The sequence below is a fragment of the Crocuta crocuta genome, unplaced genomic scaffold (genome assembly GCF_008692635.1).
Source record: "Crocuta crocuta isolate KB4526 unplaced genomic scaffold, BGI_CrCroc_1.0 scaffold26, whole genome shotgun sequence".
Classification (NCBI taxonomy): Eukaryota; Metazoa; Chordata; class Mammalia; order Carnivora; family Hyaenidae; genus Crocuta; species Crocuta crocuta.
In genome coordinates this window covers 13046635-13072833 of record NW_027532249.1, presented here as the reverse complement: position 1 = coordinate 13072833, position 26199 = coordinate 13046635, and the positions used below count along the sequence as shown (strand labels likewise).

The following is a 26199-nucleotide window of genomic DNA, read 5'->3' as shown; positions in this document are numbered from 1 at the left end:
TTGGATGAATCCAACTGTACTCCCAGCAGCATGGTGGTACTACTATAGTAAAGGAAAACTCAACTCCTATCTTCACTTAGGGTTATGCCTACAATATTGAAGAATCAAAAGAAAAACTAGAAATGCTTTAAGTTATCTCTTGTCAAATTTTTCTTTTCAATCAGAAGCGCCTTAGGTGAATATTAAATTTTTGGAATGAAAGCAATCCATCTTACAATATAGAAGTACAATTTCTAGGACATTAATTTTTACTAGTATGTTTCAATGTTAGTTTAATTACCTCTGCTTCTACATCCACATTTTGCTTCAAAAGTAATTTCAAAATATCAACATGTCCATTCTGACTAGCAGCTTGCATAGCTGTGTGACCAGCACATTGTCCATTTACCTATATATAAAAAAAAGAACGAAGAAATGTCATAAATCACAAAGAGTCAATATATGGTTTAAATCTAGCACACTGTAGGATTCTCTGAAAATAATTTAGGTTAGCGTTCCATATAATCCTAGTACAGACCACGAGAAACTCTTCTGTAATTTAGAAGTGAGGCAGGCATTTTTTTTTAAAGACTAAAGTTCCACTGTTCAAAGAGCTATTAAAGAATCATTTTAGCCAATCTGAAAAGTTGAAAAAAGAAAGGAAGGGAGGGAGAAATGTCATTTTAGTTTCGTATATTCACTTCTATTTGAATTATTAAAGTTCAGAGTATGTTTCAAATGAAAAAATTACAAAACGAGTAAAAAACCTTTAGAAAAGATATTGTCTACTATATAAATAAATTCAATTTGACAAAGATAGTGAATACTAACAGTAAGCAAACTATCTTGAAAAATAAATGAATTAGCAGCATAGCTATATACAACTATTATATTATAAAGCAATAATTTCCTATCTTTACTTTAGATGTTATATAAATGCATAATTTCCCAATGATATACCTGAGATTAAGTACAATTCCTTAATCCCACCCCATCCACAAAACCATAAAATATGGTGAAAAATGATAGCCTGATCCCATGTTTATATCCTATTTCTCCTCAGACTACACTAAAAAGACAGTAAAATAAAAACATAAAAAGACATAAAGATAGACAAATAGAAAGGGAGAGCTAACATCAGAAAACAATAAAAGCAACACATTTTTGAAAGAGAGAAAGCAGACAGAGAAGTTCTAACTGACTTTACAGAGAAAAGGAATACAAAACCTAGGAACTTCAGGCAAAGTCAAAGCCTGCAAAAACAAGCACATCAGAGGGCTAAGAAGAAAAACCCCAGGTTTAAGTCTGATAGGCAATAGCCACACTCCAGACCCTCTCCTCAAACTCAATGACACAGCATTAACTGCCATGCATCTAGTCCCTAGACAGAAAAATGGTTTCTTCCCTTAAACAACTGAATAGTAATGAAGAACAGACCTCTACACGATAGCATTTAGAGATCCCAAAAGCTCCACACACACAAGCACCACAATACTAAGTCAGTCACTAGGTCCTATCCAAGCAAAGAGAGCACCAATCAGCTTTTTAATGTCTTATTTGGATATGAACTGGACAACCAAGGATTGGAGATTTGAGGAAGACCTCAAATTAAAAAATTAACTTAAAAAAAGCCCATGTCTTTCTCCTAGGTTATCGTCTCTCAGAAGATGAAATGAATATACCTGACATAACTAAATGTCTTGGATGATTAGTCAGTTAGAAGTATGGAAAAGAATTAATTATAACAATATAAATTAGAAACAAATGAAAAAAACTTTATGTGTGAAGTTAACAGGGACTGACTGGAAAATATGACAAGTGAACTTTCTGGACTGGGAAAAACAAGTGAAATTTCTGGAATAAAGGAAATGTCCTACATTTTAATAGGTGTGTGAATTACATGAATGTATGCATCTGTCAAAATTTATCCACATATTTCACTATATGTAGATTACACCTCAATTTTTTTTATTAAAAAAACAATTATGAACAGCAAGGAAAGCAAACACTTGTATAGGAAAATACAATCTAGCATCATCCACAGCTCAGATATGAATGTCATTTAAATAATAACATACACAGTTAATTTTAATCTTAACAAAATTATAATACAATCTAACCACATAAAGAAGCTTGGAGGAATGTGTATGTGTGTGGAGGGAATGGGCTGGAGGTAGGAAAGAAAGCTGAATCCTCATTTTCATAGTGAAGTATTAAAAGATAACTCCCAAAACATAAAAATCAAGAAAAAACAATAGAAGTATGTTATTGGAAGATATGGAGGCAAATACATGAAGAAAATCAGCTGAAAGATTTGCAAACAGCTGCCCTTCAAGGATGGGAAAATAGAGAAGATGATTTTTGTAACAAAAATTTTTGTAACATTTTTGTATGTTATTGGAAGAGATGGAGGCAAATACATGAAGAAAATCAGCTGAAAGACGTGCAAACAGCTGCCCCTGAAGGATGGGAAAATAGAGAAGATGATTTTTGTAACAAACCTTGTAAACTATTTTTTCCCTTTAAATTTTTAGAATGTATATTGCTTTAAAAAAGAGAAATTAAGATTAAATGAAAAAAAATTAAGTATAGTAAATTATAAATCTGCTTGGCTGAACATAAAAGGAATCTTTCAAACACAAAAAACATTTGATACTTTAGTGCTCGCTTCGGCAGCACGTATACAAAAAACATTTGATAATTTAATATCTGAAACAAATTATTTGTGATTTATCTCACAATAAAGAAATCACTGTGTTGGGGCGCCTGGGTGGCTCAGTCACTTGAGTGTCCAACTTCGGCTCAGGTCATGATCTCGTAGTTCCTGAGTTCAAGCTCCGCATCAGGCTCTGTGCTGGTGGTGTGGAGCCTGCTTGGGAATCTCTCTCTCCCTCTCTCTCTCAAAATAAATAAATTAAAAAACGGGGGTGGGGGGAATCACTGTGCTGTGCTGCTGCAATTGACATCTCCCTAATAAACCACATGAGCTCCTGGGAAATGCCACATGAGCTCCTAGGAATATATATAATGTTTGTATCTTACAATTATAGATCAGATCTTCTTCAAACTGTATAGCATACTTGCATACATAGGCAACAAACAGTGACAACGATTCAAAGTGCCACTCCAACCACAATGTCTGGGCCAGCATTGAACATCACATTGGTGCTAACATGGGAGCAATGGCAAAGCCAATGAATGACTACACTAGAATCAACATGGCCCACCTAAAATATGCCTTATGTGAATGGTAGTATATAATAAACTACTAAGATTTACAAAATGTATAACCTCTACTACATCTCCATTATAAACTATAAGTCAATTCTCATAGGAAAAAAAGTTCAGGTTAATTAAATTAATTTAGTTATTAAATGTTCTGAAAAGAGGGATGATATTATCATGAAAAAAATTCACTAAATTTCCCAAAAGGACACTAACTATTTAAAAAACCTAAATGTAAAAATTATCAATCATAAATTTAGGAGGTAACAGTGTTAAAATAAGAAAATGTCAATATCTTTTAGAAAAGATACTGAAGAATGATGTCCAGTTTCTTTAAAATACCTCAGAAAAACAAGGAAGAAGGAACAGATGAAGCACATTTGGAAAAATCTTAATTGAACTTAATTGAAATTTCTGGACTCTAATGTTCATTATACTATTCTATTTTTGTGTATGCTTCAAATAATTTTTAAAATGCTCACATCCACATCTGGTCTTTTTAGCAAATCTTCCACTTTAGCAACATCTCCATTGGCAGCAGCCTTAACTAATTCTTCATTGAGGTCACCAGATTCTTGGGTTTCAAATAATTTCTTCAAGAGTTGGGAGAGTCTTTCTGTAAAGCATCAAATAAAGCTGCTAACATAGGAGGATCTCAAACCTTAACTATGAACAGACAAGCATTACCCATATATATAGAATACATACTTTTCCTTTTTCATTATTTCTACCATCAATGTTATTTTTGTACTATACTACAGATATTACCCTGTCAAGTTATAATTACTACCATAGAAAGCTGCATTAAATTCCCACCCATAAGTATTCCCAGTTTTCTCTGATGCATGTATTTCAAGTTATAACTTCAGAAATAGTAGAGAATTACATACAAGTAACAATTCAAGATTTAGAAGCCATACCAAAGATAATCACAAATACACTAGAATGGGAGTATCATAACAATACAAACTTTCAGGTTTTAAGCATACCACATCTATTCTCAGAGCTCAATGCTACAGACCTTAGAATAAACAAATGAATGATTATGATTCAGAAGCAATGTACTCTATAATATTTGGGAGAATGTTTTAGAGACAAACCAATTTTCAGTTAAAAGTAAGTCATCTAAGTGCTAACAACATACTTCAACAGGCATCAATTGGTGCCAGGTGATTGGTACTAACAGAAAAAACAACTAGGGACATATTTATATAGACTTACTTTCATAAGATATTTTTCTCTAAGTATCATTTATCAGTAGAGACATTACCCAGTTCTATCCCTTAATTCTTAGATCTACTTAGAAAGCAAAGAAATCACCAAGTGGGGCAGAGGACCACCACCAAGTGCAAATTATTTGAGTAGGATATTAACCATCCCTCAGTCTTTCAATTTGTAGGTAGTCAATTGGCTATGATGCCATCTAACCAAAAGGTAAAAATAAACACCACCTAATTTAAACTTTAAGTACACTAACAAAGTACAACAGGAAAGAAAAGACAGCAGCAGAGTAAGTAGAAAGCAGTATAAAATAAAAGGTCGCCCAATGTTTTCTTTTATTTCCTTAGAATTTATAGCTATGGTTCAATCTTCTATCCTGAATAACAATACACAGTAACTTATAATTTGTTTTAGAATGAATTGAGGCTATGTATATAAAGCTGGAGCACAGGAAAGAAAGATTTTGGGCATGAGTCTACACAGGCATCCTGCTTATTCACATTTCAAAATGATTTTCTACTTATTGTGGCATGTAAAACAACTCTTATTAAACAGTAAGGAAGAAATATGGCTGATATATAAAAATATCCAGGAAGAAAGCCATCTGCTAGCAATAACTTGAAAATAAAAAGAGAATAAAACAGTCTAAGAAGTGATGTTTCTTTGGCAGAAAACAAAAGTTCTGACTAAAGAGTACAATGTTGAATTAACCCTTGATATAAAGCACCTATTTATGGAAATTTTCCAGGGAATACCTCAGTCAGAGCAAAAACTGTTCAATATAAAAAAAAAACCAAAAAACAAACAAACCTGTAGTGGAAATGTAGACGTTAGTTAACATTCAAGTGAGGTTATCTATGACATTATCTGCACATGAGAACTGAGGAATTAGCAAAGGTTCTAATGTAAACCATATTACTTCTAATTTCTTTTAAAGAAACATGATACAAACATACCACCAGATGCATTGCTAATGGCTGATCCAGCAGACGCCACCTTGGAAACTGCTGCTGGATTATATGTCCAAGATGTTCCACAAACTTCCACCTTTAAATCACTGTCTGAATAAATCTGTTGTACTCGGCCAACTTTACCTAAAGTCTTTCAAAAAAAAAAAATTATTTCATGTTGTCAGGTCTAAAGTACGTACCATAAAAATTGATCACCAGTTCTTACATGTTTAAAGTATTAATTTTTATTTGTTTGTAAAGAAAAAAACATTTAAAGGACAACCATTTTCAAATGGGTTATTTACAAACTTTAAAGAGTATCTCCAAACAATGTTTTAATAAACAGGACACCTGGGTGGCTCAGTCGGTTGAGTGTCCAACTTTGGCTCAGGTCATGATCTCATGGTTCGTGAGTCGGAGCCCCACATCAGGATCACTGCTACCTGTGCCCAGCTTGCTTGGGATCCTCTGTCTCCCTCTCACTCTGCCGCTCCCCACCTCATACTCTGTCTCTCTCTCTCAAAAATAAACATTAAAAAAATGTTTAATAAACAAAACTACTATACCTCCACAAGATATAAAAACAAGTGCGCCTCAGTGGCTCAGTCAGTTGAGCATCCAACTCTTGATTTCAGCTCAGACCAAGATCTCATGGTCATGGGATAGAGCCCTGCACTGGGCTTCATGCTGACAGCTTGGAGCCTGGGTAGGATTCTCTTCCTCTCTCTCTGCCCCTCCACCACTTGTGCATGCACACGTGCACTCTATCTCTCTCTCTCAAAATAAATAAGCTTTTAAAAAATAATATAAAAAAACAAAAATAAATCACAAGAGTCTATCATTTGAAAAAGTTCACAAAATTTTGCTTTTTGATATTTGTATTCAATTTGTAAATCAGGTAGTCTAAAATCCATCATTAATATAGCCTTAAAAAACAAAACCTGATTTCTAAAACAAACTACTTAAAGCAAAAAGGGAATCAGTACTGATTCCAAGACAAAAGTAGGTAGAAATAACATGCTTATTAAATATACGGAGGAAAGAGGCATTTGGGTTCAGAACACAATCAGCAGCAACTCTTACCATGTGGCAGATAGTGTTCTAAAAGCTTTACACATATCGACTCATCTAATACATAAAATCTAAAAGTTAAGTGCTATTATTAGCCCCATTTCAAACTCCAGTCCAAAACCTATTCTCTTCAGCACAAGTGAATAGTAAATTACAACACTAGAACATTACTCAAGAAGAATACTGACAATATCTGACTACTTCCTAACAAAGAGTAGACTGCCCCTCAGTGCTTTATTCTTTAATCTCTCCAAGGCATTGGACCCTAGCTTCTTCAAATTATTCCTTTGATTTCTGAATGACAGTCTAACCTTTCTGCCTATTCTTTCTCTTTCTCCACTCACTGGATCCCTGTCCTTTTTCAGATCCCTAACTCTGTTCATTCTTCCCCAAATTTTATTCCTTACTTTTTCATCTTCTTCCTTATGTAATCTACTCTGACAATTGACACCTTATTTCCAAAGACTCCAAAATATAATTCTACAGCCCCATTTATTCTTCTATCTTCCCTCCAACACACACCAATTTTTAACTTATCATTACACATTTCCTCTTGGAATTTTCTATCATCTTAAAGTCCATGAAGCTGCATTCTTTGTTTTCACTCTTAACTGCTCATTATGGAAAGTCTCAAATATATATAAGCAGACAACAGTATATTGAATCCTCATGTACCCATCAACAATTATTAACAATTTTTAGCTCATGGCCAATCTTTTTTTCTCCTACCTATTTGTTACCCCCTGTATTATTAATCACATAAGCTTTTATTTATTTTTAACTTTTTTATAGTTTATTTATTTTTGAGACAGAGAGAGACAGAGCACAAGTAGAAGAGGGGCAGAGAGAGGGAGACACCGAATCCAAAACAGGCTCTAGGTTCTGAGCCGTCAGCACAGAACCTGACGTGGGGCTAGAACCCATGAACTGCAAGATCATGACCTGAGCCTAAGTCAGACGCTTAACCAATGAGCCACCCAGGAACCCTTACATAAACTTAAAAAAAAAAAAAATTACAATACTATTACCAACCCTCCTAAAATTATCAATTAACTCATAAAATATCATCAAATTTCCAACTGCTTCATAAATGATAAAATTTTTCAGTAAATCAAGTCTCAAAGTTTATACATATTTTTTCTTTGCCAATGATTTGTTGAAGAAACAGGGTCATCTGTCCTATAAAGTTTCTTACAGTCTGAATTTTGCTAATTGACAGAATATAATAAATTCATCTTTCTCTGTATTTGGTAAGAAACACATCAGGTTGGCTACTAGATCCTTTTAACATGATCTAGAAATCTTTTTTTTTTTTAATGTTTATTTATTTTTGAGAGAGAGAGACAGTCAGAACGCGAGCAGGGGAGGGGCAGAGAGAGAAGGAGACACAAAGTCCAAAGCAGGCTCCAGGGCTCTGAGCTATTAGCACAGAGCCCGACATGGGGCTTGAACTCGTGAGCCGCGAGATCATGACCTGAGCCAAAGTTGGACACTCAACTGACTGAGCCACCCAGGTGACCCATAACATGACCTAGAAATCTTTGATAGCTTCCTTCTATCTGGTATGAGGCCCATCTTGTTCACTTCCAAAAAGCTAGAATTAGCCATTTCTCCACAAAGACTGGTTCTTTACAGAGGGAAAGGTTCTTTCAAGACTGTAATCTGGGCACTAAGGCTGGTCATTGTTATTAGAATGGTTAGTGTTTATCTAGGTCTTTTCATGGACAAAGCTAGGAAATAGTGGGGGAGGATGCTTTATTTTGTTTTAAAGACAAGATAAATGATAAGTTCAAACATTCTTCGAATTCAAATTCAAGACTACGAGGTTTTTACTTAGCCTCTTCTATGTTACATTCATATCTCTGTTTCCTACTCTGATCATTCTGGTTCTCAAGGTCACTGAGGATAAGAGAATTAAAATTACAAAATAACTACTTGTTTTGGGTTTTTTTTTATTTTTTGGTCATATCACACATAAAACAATCTCAGGATAATATTAACACTACCACAAACAACAAGATCAATGAAAATTATTAAAAATTCCTTTTTACATGCAGTTCTTTAGTGTATATTCTTCCTAAAAAGATATAAAGACAAATAACTGTTTAAAAATCACTTGTACTTTTCTCTGTATGGTTATGCCAACAGGAGACACACTTAGGTTCATTTATTTCATTTTATTCTCCACTTTTAGGAACTTCCTTTTTGAATTTAATTTTGCTTAATAATCATATAAAAGATATATTTGATTTTAAATAAAATCTATAAAACAAGATTATTCAAAGATGTTTCCCTTCTACCTTTCTCCCCTATACCATATTCCTTTTTTTAGATATGAAACATGTTTTTTAACTTCATGGTTAATCCCTCCACTGTTTGCTTTTTTTCACATGAATTCTGCATTGTCCTAATTAGTTTTATTTATAATAATATGAATATATAACATATATATATAAAACCTTATTCCCTCTTCAAAAAAAAAATAAATAAAAGAGACAGAGGGTGTGAATGAGTCCATTGGTTTCCTAGTTTGTACAACATTGAAATCAGTCATTCATGTTCTTACTCTTAACCTTCTTTCTCACTTAATATTTTGGTTCAGACAGACAAATATATGATTTTACTCATGTGTAGAATTTAAGAAANTCAGCTCAGGTCATGATCTCATGGTTCATGAGTTCTAGCCTCACATTGGGCTCCATACTGAAGCAGCCTGGGGCCTGCTTCAGATTCTGTCTCCTTCTCTCAACCCTCCCCTACTCATGCTCTGTCTTTCTCTCTCCCAAAAATAAATAAAAACATTTTTTAAAAGTTTTTAAATAAAAGCAAGGTACTCATTGGGATGAGCACTGGGTGTTATATGTAAGTGCTGAATCACTGGGTTCTACTCCTAAAACCAAGATTATACTGTATGTTTACTGTAGTTTAAAACAACAGTATTTAGTTCCACCTAATAACTAAAAGGCAATCAAATAGCTTGCTAAACTTTCCATATATTCTCTCCATCCCCACCCCATTTTTTTGACAGTTATACTTTATCTGTATTGTTAGAGCATATACCCATTATACAGACTCTACCTCTTCCTTTAACTGTCACTTAATGATCACTATCAGCCCTTAAGTTGATATCTCTCCAGTCGTACCGGTTGTCTGAAACATTTTTTAGGAGATTAATCAGAAAAGGCTAATGGGAATAAGATTATCTAAATTCTTACATGTTCAGAGCAACCTGAAGGTCAGTTTGGTTATGCATAAAACTCTTAGCTTACATTTTTATTCCTTGAGTACCTTAAATGTTATTTCATTGAGATCATAAAGCACTGAGATCAGATTTTTTCCTTAACAACAATCTGATTTTCTTTTCTTTGTAAGTTAAACTTGACCTTTTTCCCTAGATACCCAAAGAATTGTTTTCTTTTCTTGAAGATTCAATTATTTACCAGAATATGGCTCAACATTTGGTGTTCTCAGTGTTCCCAGGTATGCAATGTGTCCTTTTAATATTTAGCTTTAAAGCTTTTTTTTTAAATATTTTTATTTATTTCTAGGAGAGAGAGAGAGACAGCGTGAGCAGGGGAGGGTCAGAGAGAGAGGGAGTGACAGACTCTGAAACAGGCTCCAGGCTCTGAGCTGGCAGTCAGCACAGAGCCCAACGCGGGGCTCGAACCCACGAACTGCAAGATCATGACCTAAGCGAAAGTCGGACGCTTAACCAACTAAGCCACCCAGGCGCCCCTTAGCTTTAAAGCTTTTAATTCAGGGGCATTTTTCCTGGAATTACAAATTTTAGTAGTTGTTATAGTCAATTGCTTTGGTTTTTGTTTTTCCTTTTTTGCAAGGACTCTTAATATACATATATTAGGTAGTCTATATTTGTCACTTTCCCTGAAATCCTTTTTACCTTTTTTAATTTTTTTTCTTCCTTTTTACCTTCTGTTTCTCTTAAGGCATTATCTGTTATATTTATCTGATATGTTGCATCAAGCTTACTCTTCATTTCTACAATTATCTTTCCTTTTCAATTCTTTCCTAAGTTCTACCACCTCATTTCTAATTATGATCCATTTCAGAACACCTGGGTGGCTCAGTTAGTTAAGTGTCTGATTCTTGACTTCAGCTCAGGTCATGATATGGTTCATGGGATCAAGCCCTGCCTCAGGCTCCATGCTTACAGCTCACAGAGCCTGCTTGGGATTCTCCCTCTCTCCTCTCTCTCTCTGCACCTCTTCCCTGCTCACACCCTGTCTCTCTGTCTCTCTCTCTCTCTCTAAATAAATCAATAAACATTTAAGAAGTATATAAGTTCCTTAAAAAATAAAAATTTAAAGATAATTATGATTCATTTCATTCTTTCATCATTTTAATTTCTGTTAGCTCATTTTGAATCATTAGACTTTAACTTTCTGTGCATATATTTCTATGTACTTTCATTTGTCTGTAGAGAAGTTATTCTTTATTGTCTTTTTTCAACAATAATTGTGTATGGGGATTTGATTATGATATAACTTTTACCTTACCTCTGTCCCTACTGTCTCTATCCTACTAAATTTAGTTTCTATTCCCAGCACTTTCTCCTTAATGGATGGCTCTGACCAGAAAGGGAGCTCTGGCTGATTCATTTTGAAAGTTTATAGACATAGGTTGCTCAATCCCCTTAAAATCTTAGCATGGAATTTATTACCATCACTCCAAAATGAGGTCTGCAAGAGCCCTCCCAGGTTTAGCTATTGTTTCCACATTAGTACTAACTACACTAGCCAATGAATACCTGTTAGCTATATTGGAGCTCCCCTGTTCTCAGGTCCATCCAATCCCCATTACTTCTCTCTGCTGCCAGACAGAAAGGTGCAGACCCAATAGCTGTCAGTGTTTTCTCACTACTCATTCATATTTTAGGGTTCAATAGGCTACTCTAGTTGTTGACTATTTTTATCAACATGATTTAGGAAAATTAAAATTCTACACCATCACCACTGGAATCCAAGAATTCCCCTCTAGATATAACCTACAGGTTTTGTTTATATAAAAGCTTACTATAGGAGATAGAGCACTTTTAGGCTTTGAAGTAAAAGAGATTTGGGTTCAAACTTCAGTTCAGAATCTTAGCTCTGATTCTTCATCTTTAAAATAAGGATGCCAGACCATCATTTGCTTATAATATTCCTAAGACAAAGTTTGTGTATATGTTTGTGTGTGTGCACATATGTATATATATATCATTTAGCACAGTACTTAGAATAACTGGGCATTCAAAAGATGTACACTGCTATATATAAGCTGTCACTGCTAAGGGGAAAAACAAAAACGTCTTGACAATAAAAAAATCTTAAATAATATATATATATATATGTTTCTTGTATAAAACACGTCAAAAGATTCCACTTAACTAACATTACACTATAGTGAGGCTTAAAGTACATCAACATATTTTTTAACCAACGTTAACATCAAAAGCAAACAAAGGGCACATGGGTAGGTCAGTCAGTTGGGCAGCCAACTCTTGATTTCAGCTCAGGTCATGATCTCACAGTTGTGAGATCAAGACTTGCATCGGGCCCCTTGCTGAGCATGGAGCCTGCTTGGGATTCTCTGTTTCCCTCTCTCTCCGCCCCTCCTCCACTAGTGTATGTGCACATGCACTCTCTCTCACTAAACTTTTAAAAAAGTAAACAAAAAAAGGATCACATAGAACTTAACTTTTTTGACAAAAATATTCTAAAATACAGCCCCTGCTGTTGTCTAAGACAGACAACTATCACTTAGTCACTACCTAACTAAAACAATAAAAAATAATGTCAGCAGCATCTGCAAACTATGAAATGTCTCCAATGAAAGCACCATAACAATAGATTTCTTTTTTTTTGTTCACTATTAAATCTTTAAAGCCTAATAGGTACATTGTTTGTGCTAAAGTATCTGCTGAGGGAGCAAGGCAGGAAGGAAGGATGTACTGATGGAGGCACAGCACAACATGAAGAACGAGGAAGGCATACTGGACAGGATGAGAGGGGGTACTGGACAAGATGGGAGGAGGCAGAGGGCTAGATGAGATAGAAGATGGTGCTGGCCAGGACAGAGCACTAGACAACACAGCAGGGTATGGGGATGAGACATGAAGAAGAGATGAGAGGGGCGATTCATGGGATAGGAAGGAAGCACTGAATGGGATGGGACTGGGGGAAGAGGAACAGGAGAGGACAAGTTTTGTGACTGATGAGAAAAGAGTAGGGGTAGCAAAGTGGAGGGCTAAATAGGGGGACACAGCAAAATGGAAGGAAATGGACACAGGGCAAGAAAGTCTAGGGGACAACAGGACAGATGGGTAGTAGTACAGAAGCAAGGGACAGAAGGAAAGAGCAAGGGATAAATGGAGAAAGAGGATGGATGCAAAGAGGCAGAACAAACAAATTTTTCTGTTGTTCCTGAACATTTGGTGAAAAATGTGTTGAATGAATAAATTAAAAATTACACCATAACTCTTTGGGATCAAAGCCAGCTCAGAAGGCACACATTCAGAGTTGTTCCCCACTCAAAGTTTTAGAGAGGCAGGCCCCCAACTGAGGGAAGCAGCAGTGGTCTAGCACTGCTAGTAACTCAATGAGCATCTCTCTCTCATTTTGGGATTAAGTATCAGGAAAAGTCCCCGTTGCCTTCCACCTACATTACATTCTCCACTAACAGCTCTTTCAAAAAATACTAACGGTAGCCCTATATGGACCTTCCTGGGCTAATTTAAGTGGAACAAATTACACAATGTAAGACTTAAGTATGCCTAGCAGCCAAGGAAGAGAGAGAGACACGGAGTGTCTCTCTCTGACTGCCAGCTCAGAGCCTGGAGCCTGTTTCAGTCTGTGACTCCCTCTCTCTCTGACCCTCCCCTGCTGACACTGTCTCTCTCTCTCTCTCTCTCTCTCCTAGAAATAAATAAAACATTAAAAAAAAACTACATAACCATAATATAATTTCTAGTCTTTATTATTCCTAGTCTGAAACTATTTTAGATATACTTACTGGGAGCATAGCTTCAGCCCATTCTCCATGTCCTCTCTGTAGAAGTTTGATTCTTTCCAGATCATAACAAACTTGTACAAGATCACCCACTTGAAACTGTGAGGTGCCTCCTTCTGCACCTTGAGCAGCATCCCCACTACGGACAATGTTTGCTTTAGTGAGAACAGCAGGATTGAAGGTCCACCTAAAAATCAAAGCCAAAACTCAAAATAGGTAACTGTACTTAATTTTAATGCAAAATTCTTAGTTAAACATTGAAGGGCAAAAAAATTTCCTAACACAGGAGCAGAGTAAAGCAATCCTTTGCAATTATGTCCTGAATGATTTGTATTTCCTTTTATAATTATGCATATTTAAGAAAAGACTTACCTATAATCTCACCACCCTAATATGATACTTCTCTCTAGTTTTCCCTGGCATGTTATAAAAATGGTTATAAAATACACTACTGTTAAATACTAAAACCTTTCAGAAACATATAAAGTAAAAGTGAAATGTCCATTTCACACAGACACACCTGGATCACCATTCCCTATCCCACTACAAACGACTGTAAACACTCATTGTGGTGTCAATTATACTTCAATTAAAAAAGTCTAATGAAACTGGGACACAAACACTTCCACTGTGTATCCTTATGATCTTCTATTAGTGCAATGATACTTATAACATAGAGAGTTGTTTCCTTTTTCATAAATAGATTTTGTATACATACACACACGCACACACACACACGCATATATAAAATTTCGGGACTTCTTTTTTCTCAGAGAATGTACCTTGGAAAATTTATTTTCAATGTTACAGATATAGACCTACTTATTTCAATTCAGTGACTACAGTAGTCCATTACATGGTTATACACTAATGCATTTAACCATTCTCCTACCATCATTTAAAGGATTTCCAAATTTTCACTATTACAAACAATATTATAAACAACACTGCCATATGTACATCTTTTTGCATACAGGGTCAATATTTCATTAGTGATTCTTAAAAAGCCACCTAATCACAGTATGTATTTGATTACAATTCCAAAGGTAATTTTTTCTCTGAAGTTTTCTCTGATTTGCCTGGCTGAAATGACTCTTTTTTTGTACCTTCAGAATACCCTGAATACTCACCTACCACAATTACAACATTTTAATGCAGTTATTTCTGGTTTTATCTATCCAAACTAAAAGGGAAAACCATTCAAAGCAAGGGATCATGTCTTAATTGTCTTTGTAATCCCAGGACTAATCACAGGGCTAATATAGGAAAAGTACGTAATAAATTCTTGTTGAAAAAAGTACAGAAAAAAAAGGTTATTTTCTAGAATCCAGATGTCATGTTACTGTTAACACTACTGCCCAAGTTCTGACCAAGAAAGAATTCAGCAAGTAATAGTCCCAATTCGTCTTAATATTTTCAAACAACAAACGAGAACACAAAATGTCAGTAAAGTGACACTAAATGTTAGTATATACTAATCTGAACTTAAGTTGTGTTAAGATTTCCTCCTGCTCTTTTTATTCACATAAAATTCCCATTACAAATAGTTCACTCTTTTAAAGTGTTTAATTAGGTGGTTTTAGTACATTCACACCCTTGGACAACCAAGCACTAATTTCATTTTCATCACCACAGAAAGATATTCCATAACAATTAGCAGTCGATCCATGTTCGCCCCTCACCCTGGCTCTTAATAATTAGTAATATACTTTGTTTCTACATATTTGGTTGTTCTGGATATTTTACAGAAATCACATAATATGTGACCTTTTGTGACTGGCTTCTTTCACTGAGCATAATATTTTGAAGATTTATCTATGTTGCACCATATGTAAGTATTCCATTCCCTTTTATGGCTCAATAAGATTCCACTGTATGGATACATCATATTTTGTTTATCCATTCATCAGATGATAGGCATTTAGGATGTTCACATTTTGGCTGTTATGAAAAATGCTTCCACAAGCATTCATGTAAAGGTTTTTGTGTGGACATGTTTTCAATTCTTTTAAGTATAAATCTAAGAGTGGATCAGTTGGGTCATATGCTAACTCTATATTTTCCAAAGCATCAAGACCAAGCATCAAGACCACTTCACATTCCTATTATTAGTGAATGAGGTTTGGTTCTAATTTCTCCCACCCCCTCACCAACACTTGTAATTATATACTATTTTATTCTAGTATGTGATACTTCATTGTGATTTTGAATTACATTTCCCTAGGAACTAATGTTGAGCATCTTTTCATGGGTGTTAATTCATAGCTTCTACTATAACTGTATTTGGAGATAGAGCCTTTAAGGAAATAATTAAAAATAAGTGAGGTCATAAAGGTGACATGGTAATCCACCAAGACTGATGTCTTCATAGGAAAATGAACAGATATAGGAGATGTCTTTCTCTGAGCATGCCCAGAGAAAAGGCCATGTGAAGACATAGTGAGAAGGCAACCGACTACAAGCCAGGAAGTGGTCTCAATAGATACCAACTCTAATGAAACCTTGAACTTGGACTTTCAGCATCCAGAGCTATAAGAAAATTAATTCCAGTTGTTTAAGCCAGGCAATCTGTGGTATTTTGTTATATCCAGTCCTAGCAGACAAACACAATGCACTTACTGGTCACCTCTATATTGGCTTTGGAAAAATGTCTATTAAAATCTTTTGTCCATTTTTTAAATGGGTTAGTTTTCTTTTGTTATTGAGTTAGGAGTTCTTTATATATTCTAGATACAAGTCCCAAATTGTATGTAGAATATATGATATATTGTATCTAGAATATATATATGATATATATGATACATGATAGAATATATGATTTGCAAATACTTCCTCCCAAAGTTTCCTTCAAAACACAAATTTTTTAATTTTGATGATGTCCAGTTTATTCACTACTTCTTTGATTCTTCTGCCTTGGGGGTCGTATGTAAGAAACCACTGTCTAATCCAAGGTCACGCAGACTTATATTTTGTTCCAAGAGGTTTATAGTTTTAACTCTTACATTAGGTCTGTGATCTATTTTTCACTTAATATTTCTACATGGTGTGTACCTGGGGTCCAATTTCCTTCTTTTCATGTTAATAACTAGTTGACTCACCAAAGATTCTTCTCACTGCAGCTTTATTTATTTGAGGTATAACTGAAATATAACATTAGATTAGCTTAAGGTGTACAACATAATGATTAGATGTTTGTATGAGTATACCTCATTATACTGTACTTCACAGATACAGTGTTTTTACAAATTGAAGGTTTGTGGCAACCTCGTGTTGACCAAGTCTATTGGTACCATTTTTCTAACAGCATCTGCTTACTTCCTATCTATCTCTCTATCACATTTTGGTAATTCTCACAGTATTTCAAACTTTTTCATTATATTTGTTGATGATCTGTGATCAGTGACCTTTGTCTTTGGTTGGTTTGTTTTTTGTTGTGATCAGTGATCTTTGATGTTACTATTGCAAATGATGTGAGGAGCCACAAACCAAACCCACATAAGGCAGAGAACTTAATCTATAAATGTATGTGTTCGGACTGCTACAAAGACCAGTCGTTCACCATCTCTCTCTCTCTCTCTTTGGGCCTCCCTATTCCCTGAGACACAGCAATATTGAAATTAGGCCAGTTAATTACCCTACAATGACCTCTAAGTTTTCAAGTGAAATGAAGAGTTGCACGTCTCACTTTAAATCAAAAGTTAGAAATGACTCCCCTTAGTGAAAAGAAAGGCATGTCAAAAGCCTAGATATGCTGAAAGCAAGGTTTTTTTCACCAGTTAGCCTAATTGTGAACATAAATGAAAAGTTCTTGACAGAAATTAAAAGTGCTAACCCAGCGAACACACAAATGATAAGGAAGTATAACTACCATACTGCTGATATGGAGAAAATTTGGATAGAAGATCAAACCAGCCACAACATTCCCTTAAGCTGAAGCCTAATTCTAAACAAAGCCCTGACTCTCTTCGATTCTATGAAGGTCGAGAGAGGTGAGGAAGTTGCAGAAGAAAAGAGTGAAGCTAGCAGAGGGTGGTTCTTGAGGTTTAAGAAAAGAAGGAACTCCATAACATCAAAGTGCAAGGTGAAGCAGAAAGTACTATTGTTGAAACTGCAGCAAATTATCCAGAAGACCTTGGTAAGACCGTTACTGAAGGTGACTACACTAAACAGATTTTCAATATAGACAAAAGAGCCCTCTATTGGAAAAAGATGCTATCCAGACTTTTCATAGCCAGAGAGAAGTCAACACCCAGCTTCAAAGCTTTTAAGAACAGGCTGACCTTCTTGTTAGGACCTATTGCAGCTGATGACATTAAGTAGAAGCCAATGCTTATTTACCATTCTAAAAGTCCTAGGGCCCTTCAGAATGATGCTAAATCTACTCTGCCTGTGCTCTTCAAGTGGAACAACAAAGCCTGGAGGACAGCATGTCTGTTTACAACATGGTTTACTGAATATTTTAAGGCCACTTTTGAGAACTACCAATCTGAGAAAGACTCCTTTCAAAATATTACTGCTTACTGACACTGCATATGGTCATCCAAGAGATCTGATGGAGATGTAAAATAAGACAGATGTAGTTTTCATGACTGCTAAAACAACAGCCATTTTGTAGCCCATGGATCAAGGAATAATTCTGACTTTTAAGTCTTATGATTTAAAAATACATTTCATCGGGACACCTGGGTAGCTCAGTGGTTAAGCATCCAACTTTGGCTCAGGTCATGATCTCACAATTGTGAGATTGAGCCCCACACTAGGTTCCACACTGGGCATGGTGCCTGCTTAAGATTCTCCCTCCTGACCTTCCCCACCCACACTCACTCTCTCAAAAAAATAAATAAATGATAAATAAATAATATATTTTCTTAAGGTTATTTATTATCTACCATAGATAGTGATGCCTTCAATGGACCTAGGAAAAGTAAATTGAAAACCTTTGGTAATGGATTCACCATTCCAGATGCCATTAAGAACATTTGTGATTTATGGGAAGAGGTCTTTTGACCTCTTAGTAGAATTAGGAGCGGACTAGAATTAGGAGTAAAGACTAAAGATGTAACTGAATTACATAATCCCATGATAAAACTTTAATAGATGAAGAGTTGCTTCTTAAGGATGAACAAAGAAAGTGGTTTCTTGAGAAGGAATTAATTCCAGGTGAAGATAGTGTGAAGACTATTGAAGTGAAAACAAATGATTTAGAATATCACATAAACTTAGTTGATAGAGCAGAGGCAGGTTGTGAGAAGAGTGACTCCCAATCCTGAAAGAAGTTCTACTGTGGGTAAAACGCTATCAAACAAGCACTGCATGCCACAGAGAAGTCATTCATGAAAGGAAGAGTCAATCAATGCAGCAAAAATCACCGCTGTCTTCAGAAATTGCCACAGCCACCCCAACTTTTAGCAACCACCACCCTGATCAGGCAGCAGCCATCAACATTAATGTCAGCAGTAAAAAGTTTACAACTTGCAAAGAGCTCAGATTATAGTTAGCATTTTTTAACAATATTTACGGTATAACTGCACATTTAATAGACTATAGTATCGTAAAAACATAACTTTTACACACAATGAGAAACCAAAACTTCATTTGACTCACCTTATAACAGAGGTCTGGAACCAAACCTACAATATCTCCAAGGTATGCCTATATATATTCAGCATCATTTACTGAAAAGACTATTCTTTCCCCATTGAATTGCGTTGAACCCTTGTCAAAATTCAAATGACTTTAAATGCAGGGCCTTATTCTCAGACTCCCAATTCTGTTCCACTGATCTATATGTCCATCTTATGTCAACAATAGGCTGTCTTGATTATTACACCTTTATCATAAATTTTGAAATTAGGAAGTGTAAGTCCTAGAATGTTGTTTTTCTTTTTAAAATTGTTTTGGCTATTTTGGGTTATGTGAATTTCCATGTGAACTATATAATTAGACTGTCAATTTCTATAAAAAAGGCACTAGAGTTTTGATACAGATTGCATTAAATTTGTTGATTAGTTTGGGGAGAACTCCATCTGTTACAGGCTGAATTATGTCATCCAAAAAATATCTTGAATTCCTAATCCCCAATACCTCTGAATGTGACCATATTTAGAAACAGGGTCTTTGCATATTTAATCAAGTTAAAATGAAGTCATACTGGATTAGGGTGGGCCCTAAATTCAATGATTAGTGTCCTTAAAAGAAGGTCATGTGAGTGTGCCTGGGAGGCTCAGTCAGCTGAGAGTCCAACTTTGGCTCTGGTCATGATCTCACGGTTCATGGGTTCAACCCCGCATCAGGCTCTGTGCTAACAACTCAGAGCCTGGAGCCTGCTTCAGATTCTGTGTCTCCCTCTCTCTCTGCTCCTCCCCCACTCATGCTCCGTCTCTCTCTCTCTCTCTCTCTCAAAAATAAAGACATAAAAAAATTTTTTTTAAAGAAGGTCATGTGAAATCAGCTTTTTTTTTTTTCCTCTGTAAAAGATTTTAAAATTCCCATGAGCTCAATTAACTTATGTCTATGTTTCCTCAGGGTTCTTTCCTCACAGATGGTTAAGCTACAAATACTGGCTTGACCAAAATAAATTAGTGGGCTGGGGGACTGATTATATAGTTCCCAGTCTCAAATGGTTGATTTGAATGCATTTAAAAATAAAATGTGAACCCCCCCCCCAACAAAAGGAGGTAACATGAGGACACAGGGACACACAGACTCACAGAGGAGAAGGCCATGTGAAAACACAGAGGCAGAAAAATGAATGATGCCAAGGAACACCAAAAATTGCCAACTACCACTGGAAGTTAAGAGAAGCATAGAACAAATTCTAGATTCTTCCTCAGAGCCTCCACAAGAAACCAATCTGCCCAACACCTTGACTCTGGACTTCTGGCTTTCCAAAACTGTGAAAGAATAAAGTGCCATTGTTTAAGCCACCGGTTTGTAGTAATTTGTTATGGCAGCCCTAGGAAACTAATACACAATCCGAACAATTATCAGATCTTCTGGTCCATAAATATAAGATACTTTCCATTTATTTTGGGCTTCCTTAATTTGCTTCAACAATATCTTAGAGTTTTCAGTGTATAATTCTTGCACTTCTTTTTTTTTTTTTTTAAAGTAATCTCTACATCCAACATGGGCCTCAAACTCATGACCCCAAGATCAAGAGTTGCATGCTCTACCAACTGAGCCAGCTAGGCTCCCCAAGTTTTGCACTTCTTGGGCTAAACTGATGCTTTTTTGTTGTTGTTGTTTTACATTTATTTATTTATTTGAGAAACAGAGCACAAGTGGGGGAGGGGCAGAGAGAGAAGGACACACAGAATCCAAAGCAGGCTCCAGGCTCCGAGCTGTCAGCACAGAGCCCAACTCAGGGTTCAAACCTGCAAACTGAGATTCTGACCTGAGCCGAAGTCAGATGCTTAACCGACTGAGCCACCCAGGCCATGGGCTAAATTGATTCTTAGGTATTTTATTCTTTGTGATGCTACTGTAAATGAAACTAAAACTTAATTTCATTTTCAAATGGATCATTGCTAGTACACAAAAATACAATTAACTCTTCTACACTGATCTTGTATACCACAACTTTACTGAACTCGCTTATTAGTCCTAACAGGTTTCTCTGGACTCCTTAGGTTTTTCTATACACAAGATCATGTCACCCGTGAACAAAAATGGCTTTAACTCCTTTTCTCTTCTTCCTTTTATTTCTTTTTCTTGCCTAATTTGCCTTAACTAGACCCTCTAGAACAATGCTGAATAAAAGTGGGGAGGGCAAACATTTCTATTTTGTTCCTGATCTTAGGGGAAAAGTATTCAGTCTCTCACCAATTGGATAGCTGTCGGTTTTCTTTTCTTTAAGTTTATTTTATTCATTTTGTGTGTGTGTGTGTGTGTGTGTGTGTGTGTGTTTGTGTGTGAGTGAGAGAGAGAGAGAGAGAGCGAGAGAGCGAGAGAGAGCGCACATGTGCAGGGAAGGGGCAAAGAGAAAGAGAAAGAGCATGCAGGGGAGGGGCAGAGAGAGAAGGAGAGAGACAGAATCCTAAGCAGGCTCTGCACTGTCAGCATGGAGCCCAATTCAGGGCTTGAACTCACCAACCACAAGATCATGCATGACCTGAGCCAAAATCAAGTTAGATGGTTACCTGACTGAGCCACCCAGGCACCCCAGGCACCCCAGGCTGTGGGTTTTCACAGATGCCCTTTACTCTGTTGAAGAAGTTCTCTTCTGTTACTACTCTATTTAGTGTTTTTACCATGAGATGGAGTTGGATTTTGTCAAATGCTATATCTCCTGATATAATCACATGTATCCTTAAGATTTGAACACAATTAGAGCTAATTGTATACACTGGTAAAAAACTTAACGCTAATTTTCCTCATTCTATATACAACCCCTCCCATAAAGAACCTCAAAGAGTTCGTTTCTTTATGTATATATCAGTAATAAAGCTTTGACAATTATTCAATCTGGCTACTGCTTTTTCTTTAAAATACTATAAACAAGGGCACCTGAGTGACTCAGTGGTGGGTTGAGTATCCAACTCTTGATTTCAGCTCAGATCATGATCCCAGGGTCGTGGGATGGAGCCCTGCATTGGGTTTCTTGGCATTCTCTCTCTCCCTTCCTCTGCCCTTCCCCTGCTCTGTCTCTCTGTCTCCCTCTGACCTCTCCCCTGCTCATGCACATTCTCTCTCTCTTTGTAAAATAAAATACACTTTAAAAAAATACAATACTATAAACATATCAGTAAACTGATATGTTAGCCCTTAAGAGCAAATAAACAAAAGGCTCCAAGAAACTTGCAACCTAGATGTAAAATAAATATTTTCATATATAACAGGAGACCTACACAGATGAATAGCCTGTGCATATGCCAGGATTGTGGAGTTAGAGGAGGTTCCCAAAACACATAAGCTTAGTATTTACAGGATGCAGGAGTAAATCCAGGAAAAGAGGGAGAAAAGGAGGAAAGAGTATTCTGCATGGAGGAAGTGGTATGTGCAAAGGTACAGAGTGAAGAAAGGGATGTAATTCTATGTTGCTAATAAGGACCGATGTATGCACACGTCTGTGGCAAGAAAACGCTATGTTACCAAGAGATGACGCTGGAGATATGGGCCAGAGTTCTAATTTTACTCTCCTTCAGGGAAAACTGATATGGCCCATTATGAACAAAGAACTTTTTAGCTATATTTGACCTAATACCAACACAATATATTCTCCTCTTCCAGAAAAAAAAGAGTACTGTATCATAAATATATTCATATAAATTCACATACATACCACACACACATTTATCATTTATTCCACTCCACTTTACTGACATATTCTAGATGTTTATGTACTAAGAGCAGGCTTAAAGGAGTCTTAGATTATAGCACATAATTTGCTTTCTCTAAGGCTCTTTCTTCCATATACCAACTTTATTTGCCATTACTAAAAATTGAGAAATATCACCAACCTATTGCCACTTGGATACTGTACTACAATGTCATGATCTTCATCAATGCCACAAACAGTTCCAGTTGTAGTTAAAGTCTCAAACATGCCATCAGTCCATCCTCCATGACCATGCTGCAAAGACTGTACAATTTCTAGGTCAAGATCTATATTCACCAGGTCACCAATCTGCAATCCACCAGGATTCCTGTTACCATTCTGCTCACCTGTAATTGCAGAAGGAGTTGACAAAGGTAAAAGAAAACCATCACAACAGCATGCAACTATATTATTTTTAAACAAGAACAAGCTCTAGATATTTTAGTTCTAGCTACCATCTAATCTTAAAATGTTTTGAGAATATACTGTAAGTATCAGATTCTGGACCTAGAGAGCTTCAAAAATAAGAAAAAAAAAAAAACAATCAGACTCACTAATTGAAATAATGTGATGATTTATAACAACAACTGAACAATAACCCTGTATCAAAGTACAAATTTCTGGGTTTTTAAAACATTCATTTTTCTGCCTGGATGACTTGTTGATGATCCCTGTAATAACTACAATTAGACAGTTATTGAGGTCCAATAACTAACTGCAGCCACCATAACTAGCTAGAGAGTATGAAAGAGAACCTTAAAATTATTTTCTTCTTTTAAGTGCTTTGTACTATTTTTTACCAAATGGCCTTTCTGATTTTTTTTTCTTAAAGAGCATCTTTAAATATTCAAAAGCCCATTCCCTATATTATTCTTAAAGCTAGTTCTGGGATAGGGATGCCTGGGTGCCTCGCTCAGTTGGTTAAGTGTCCACCTCTTGATTTCGGATCAGGTCATGATCTCACAGATTCATGGGTTCCCACCCCTCATTTGGCTTTGCACACTGACAGTGTGGAGCCTGCTTGGGATTCTGTCTCTCTCCCTCTCTCTGCCCCTTCCCTGCTTGCTCACTCTCTCTCAAAATAAATAAATTTTAAAATTAAAAAAAAAACCTAGTTCTGAGATAAAGGATTCATGATCATAAAACACTATGATGCAAACGCCTGGGTGGCTCAGTCAGTTAAGCGTCTGACTTCGGCTCAGGTCATGATCTCACAGTTCGTGGGTTCGAGCCCCGCACTGGTCTCTGTGCTGACAACTCAGACCCTGGAGCCTGCTTCGGATTGTGTATCCCCCCTCTCTCTCTCTGCCCCTCCCTCGCTCACAGTTTTTGTGTCTCTCTCTATCACAAAATAATAAACATTAATTTATTATTAATTGTAAATTCTCCAATTTACATAAATTAATCACAAAAATAAACAAACATTTAAAAATTAATAAAATAAATAAAACACTACGATGAGAGATCCAAAATATATGTTGATTTTACACTTCTCTTGTGAAAGCAAGACACAAAAGAAAGTTTCTCAAACATGAAAAAGGAATGATCTTGTCAAAATATAAATTTCTACATTCCTTAAAAAAAAAAGAAAATCAGTGTATGCTACAAAAAAAAAAAAGAAAAAGAAAAAGAAAAAACAGCCTTTTTGGCCAGAAGGGAAATCAAATGATCTTAAAAAAGGAACACAGAGTTCACATGAAAAGGCAAGCATTCACCAACTAAAGCCTTAATCAGAAGAATGTGGCAAATGTTTATTGTGGCAACAATATAGAATCTATAATATGAAGATAGTTTTGCTTTCCTCATCCTTTAATGACACATGAAAAATTATATTTATTATATAACCTTAATCTTCAAACAATTTTTGTACTAAGAAGGCAATTTTAGGGGCATTTGGGTGGCTCAGTCAGTTTAGCACCAGACTCTTGGTTTTAGCTCAGGTCAAGATCTCATGGTTCATGGATTAGAGGCCCAAGTCTGGCTCCATGCTGACAGCTTGGAGCCTGCTTGGGATATGCGCGCTCGCTCTCTCTCTCTCTCTCTCCTGCCCTATCCCACCCTCAAATAAATAAAACTTTTTTTAAAAAAAGGCAATTTTAGGGGCACCTGGGTGGCTCAGTCGGTTAAGCGGCCGACTTCAGCTCAGGTCATGATCTCTCAGTTCATGGGTTCGAGCCCTGTGTAGGGCTCTGTGCTGACAGCTCAGAGCCTGGAGCCTGCTTCGGATTCTGTATCGCCTCTCTCTCTGACCCTCCCCCACTCACACACTGTCTCTCTCTCTCTCTCAAAACTAAATAAACATTTAAAAAAATTAAAAAATAAAAAGGCAACTTTATAAAACATATAAGGAATTTATAAGCATTAAATTGTCAGATTCTATTCTCAATATGTAAGACATACTGATAATCTAACACAAAATTTCTCAACAATATGTTTACAACTAAAAGATAAACTTTCAAATATGACACATAAATGGTATATCGATTTTCAAGACATGACAACTTTATCAGTCTAAATAAATCAATAAAAAAGAACAAATGCTTTAAAAAATAAAACTCAAAAAGTATCTCCGTAAATAACTTTTTTTTAAAGTCCCCTTTAAAGATTTTCTGATTCCATGAACCCTGACCCACTAGTTAGTAATTTTCTCTAGTCTGCTGACTCACCTAGCACAGGGCAGTGATCTCTGTAGAAAGAACCTCCTTTGGCATCCTGGACACACTTGAGATCAGACTAAGAAGAAGAAAGAAAGAAAAAAAAAACAAAAAAACAGAAAAATCACACTTGAAAACTTCAAGTATAGCTCAGTACCTAAAACAGGCAAAAATGTTCATTCAGAACATACCCTCAGCAAAAGTTAAGAGTAACTCTAGGTTAGCAGTAACACTAAACACTGCTTTCAAAAGCACTCATCAAAAATTAAAAGCCTGATCTCCAGACAGATACTTTTACTTTTAGCTTTCCTTTAAAGTTCAAAATTAACATGCCTAGATCTTTACCATTGAAATATTTTCAAGTCTTCAACAAATACCTAGCATTTAAAATGTAACTAACACAATTCCATCTTAAAAATACTTTTACAAAAAAGAGCTCAATTCATTTGCTCTTTTCAACCAATTTTGTGACATATACAAGCCAGGTATTAATAAAGAAAATTATCCAAAACTAAACAACCAGAAAAAAGAAAAGGATAAGACCAAATCCAGTCTTTGGGTTCCTTGCCAGGTAATTCTCCAATTTACATAAATTTTAGCCCCTACTTCATAACCTGATTAACTCAAGTTCCTTCCCACTTAGTTTTTATAAGAAAATATACTATTATTTAAATATCTGAATGGGGAGGCAGTTGTGATATAATCAAAAGTACAGAAAAGGTGAACTTTCAAGAGCAACCTTGGAAGTGACTGAGAAAATTAAGATTTATCT

General features: G+C 35.9%; 1 protein-coding gene across 1 annotated transcript in view; it reads right to left on the bottom strand.

Moving 5' to 3' along the window:
- MIB1 (MIB E3 ubiquitin protein ligase 1) overlaps positions 1–26199 on the bottom strand; it is a 123931-nt gene that overhangs the window by 65987 nt on the left and 31745 nt on the right. The window contains exons 5-10 of the mRNA XM_077778057.1: positions 25440–25506; positions 22916–23120; positions 13458–13641; positions 5382–5526; positions 3687–3820; positions 281–388 (exon numbers count right to left, since the gene is read on the bottom strand). Of these exons, the coding sequence (XP_077634183.1) occupies positions 281–388; positions 3687–3820; positions 5382–5526; positions 13458–13641; positions 22916–23120; positions 25440–25506 (843 nt within the window). The remainder of the gene's footprint in view (positions 1–280; positions 389–3686; positions 3821–5381; positions 5527–13457; positions 13642–22915; positions 23121–25439; positions 25507–26199) is intronic.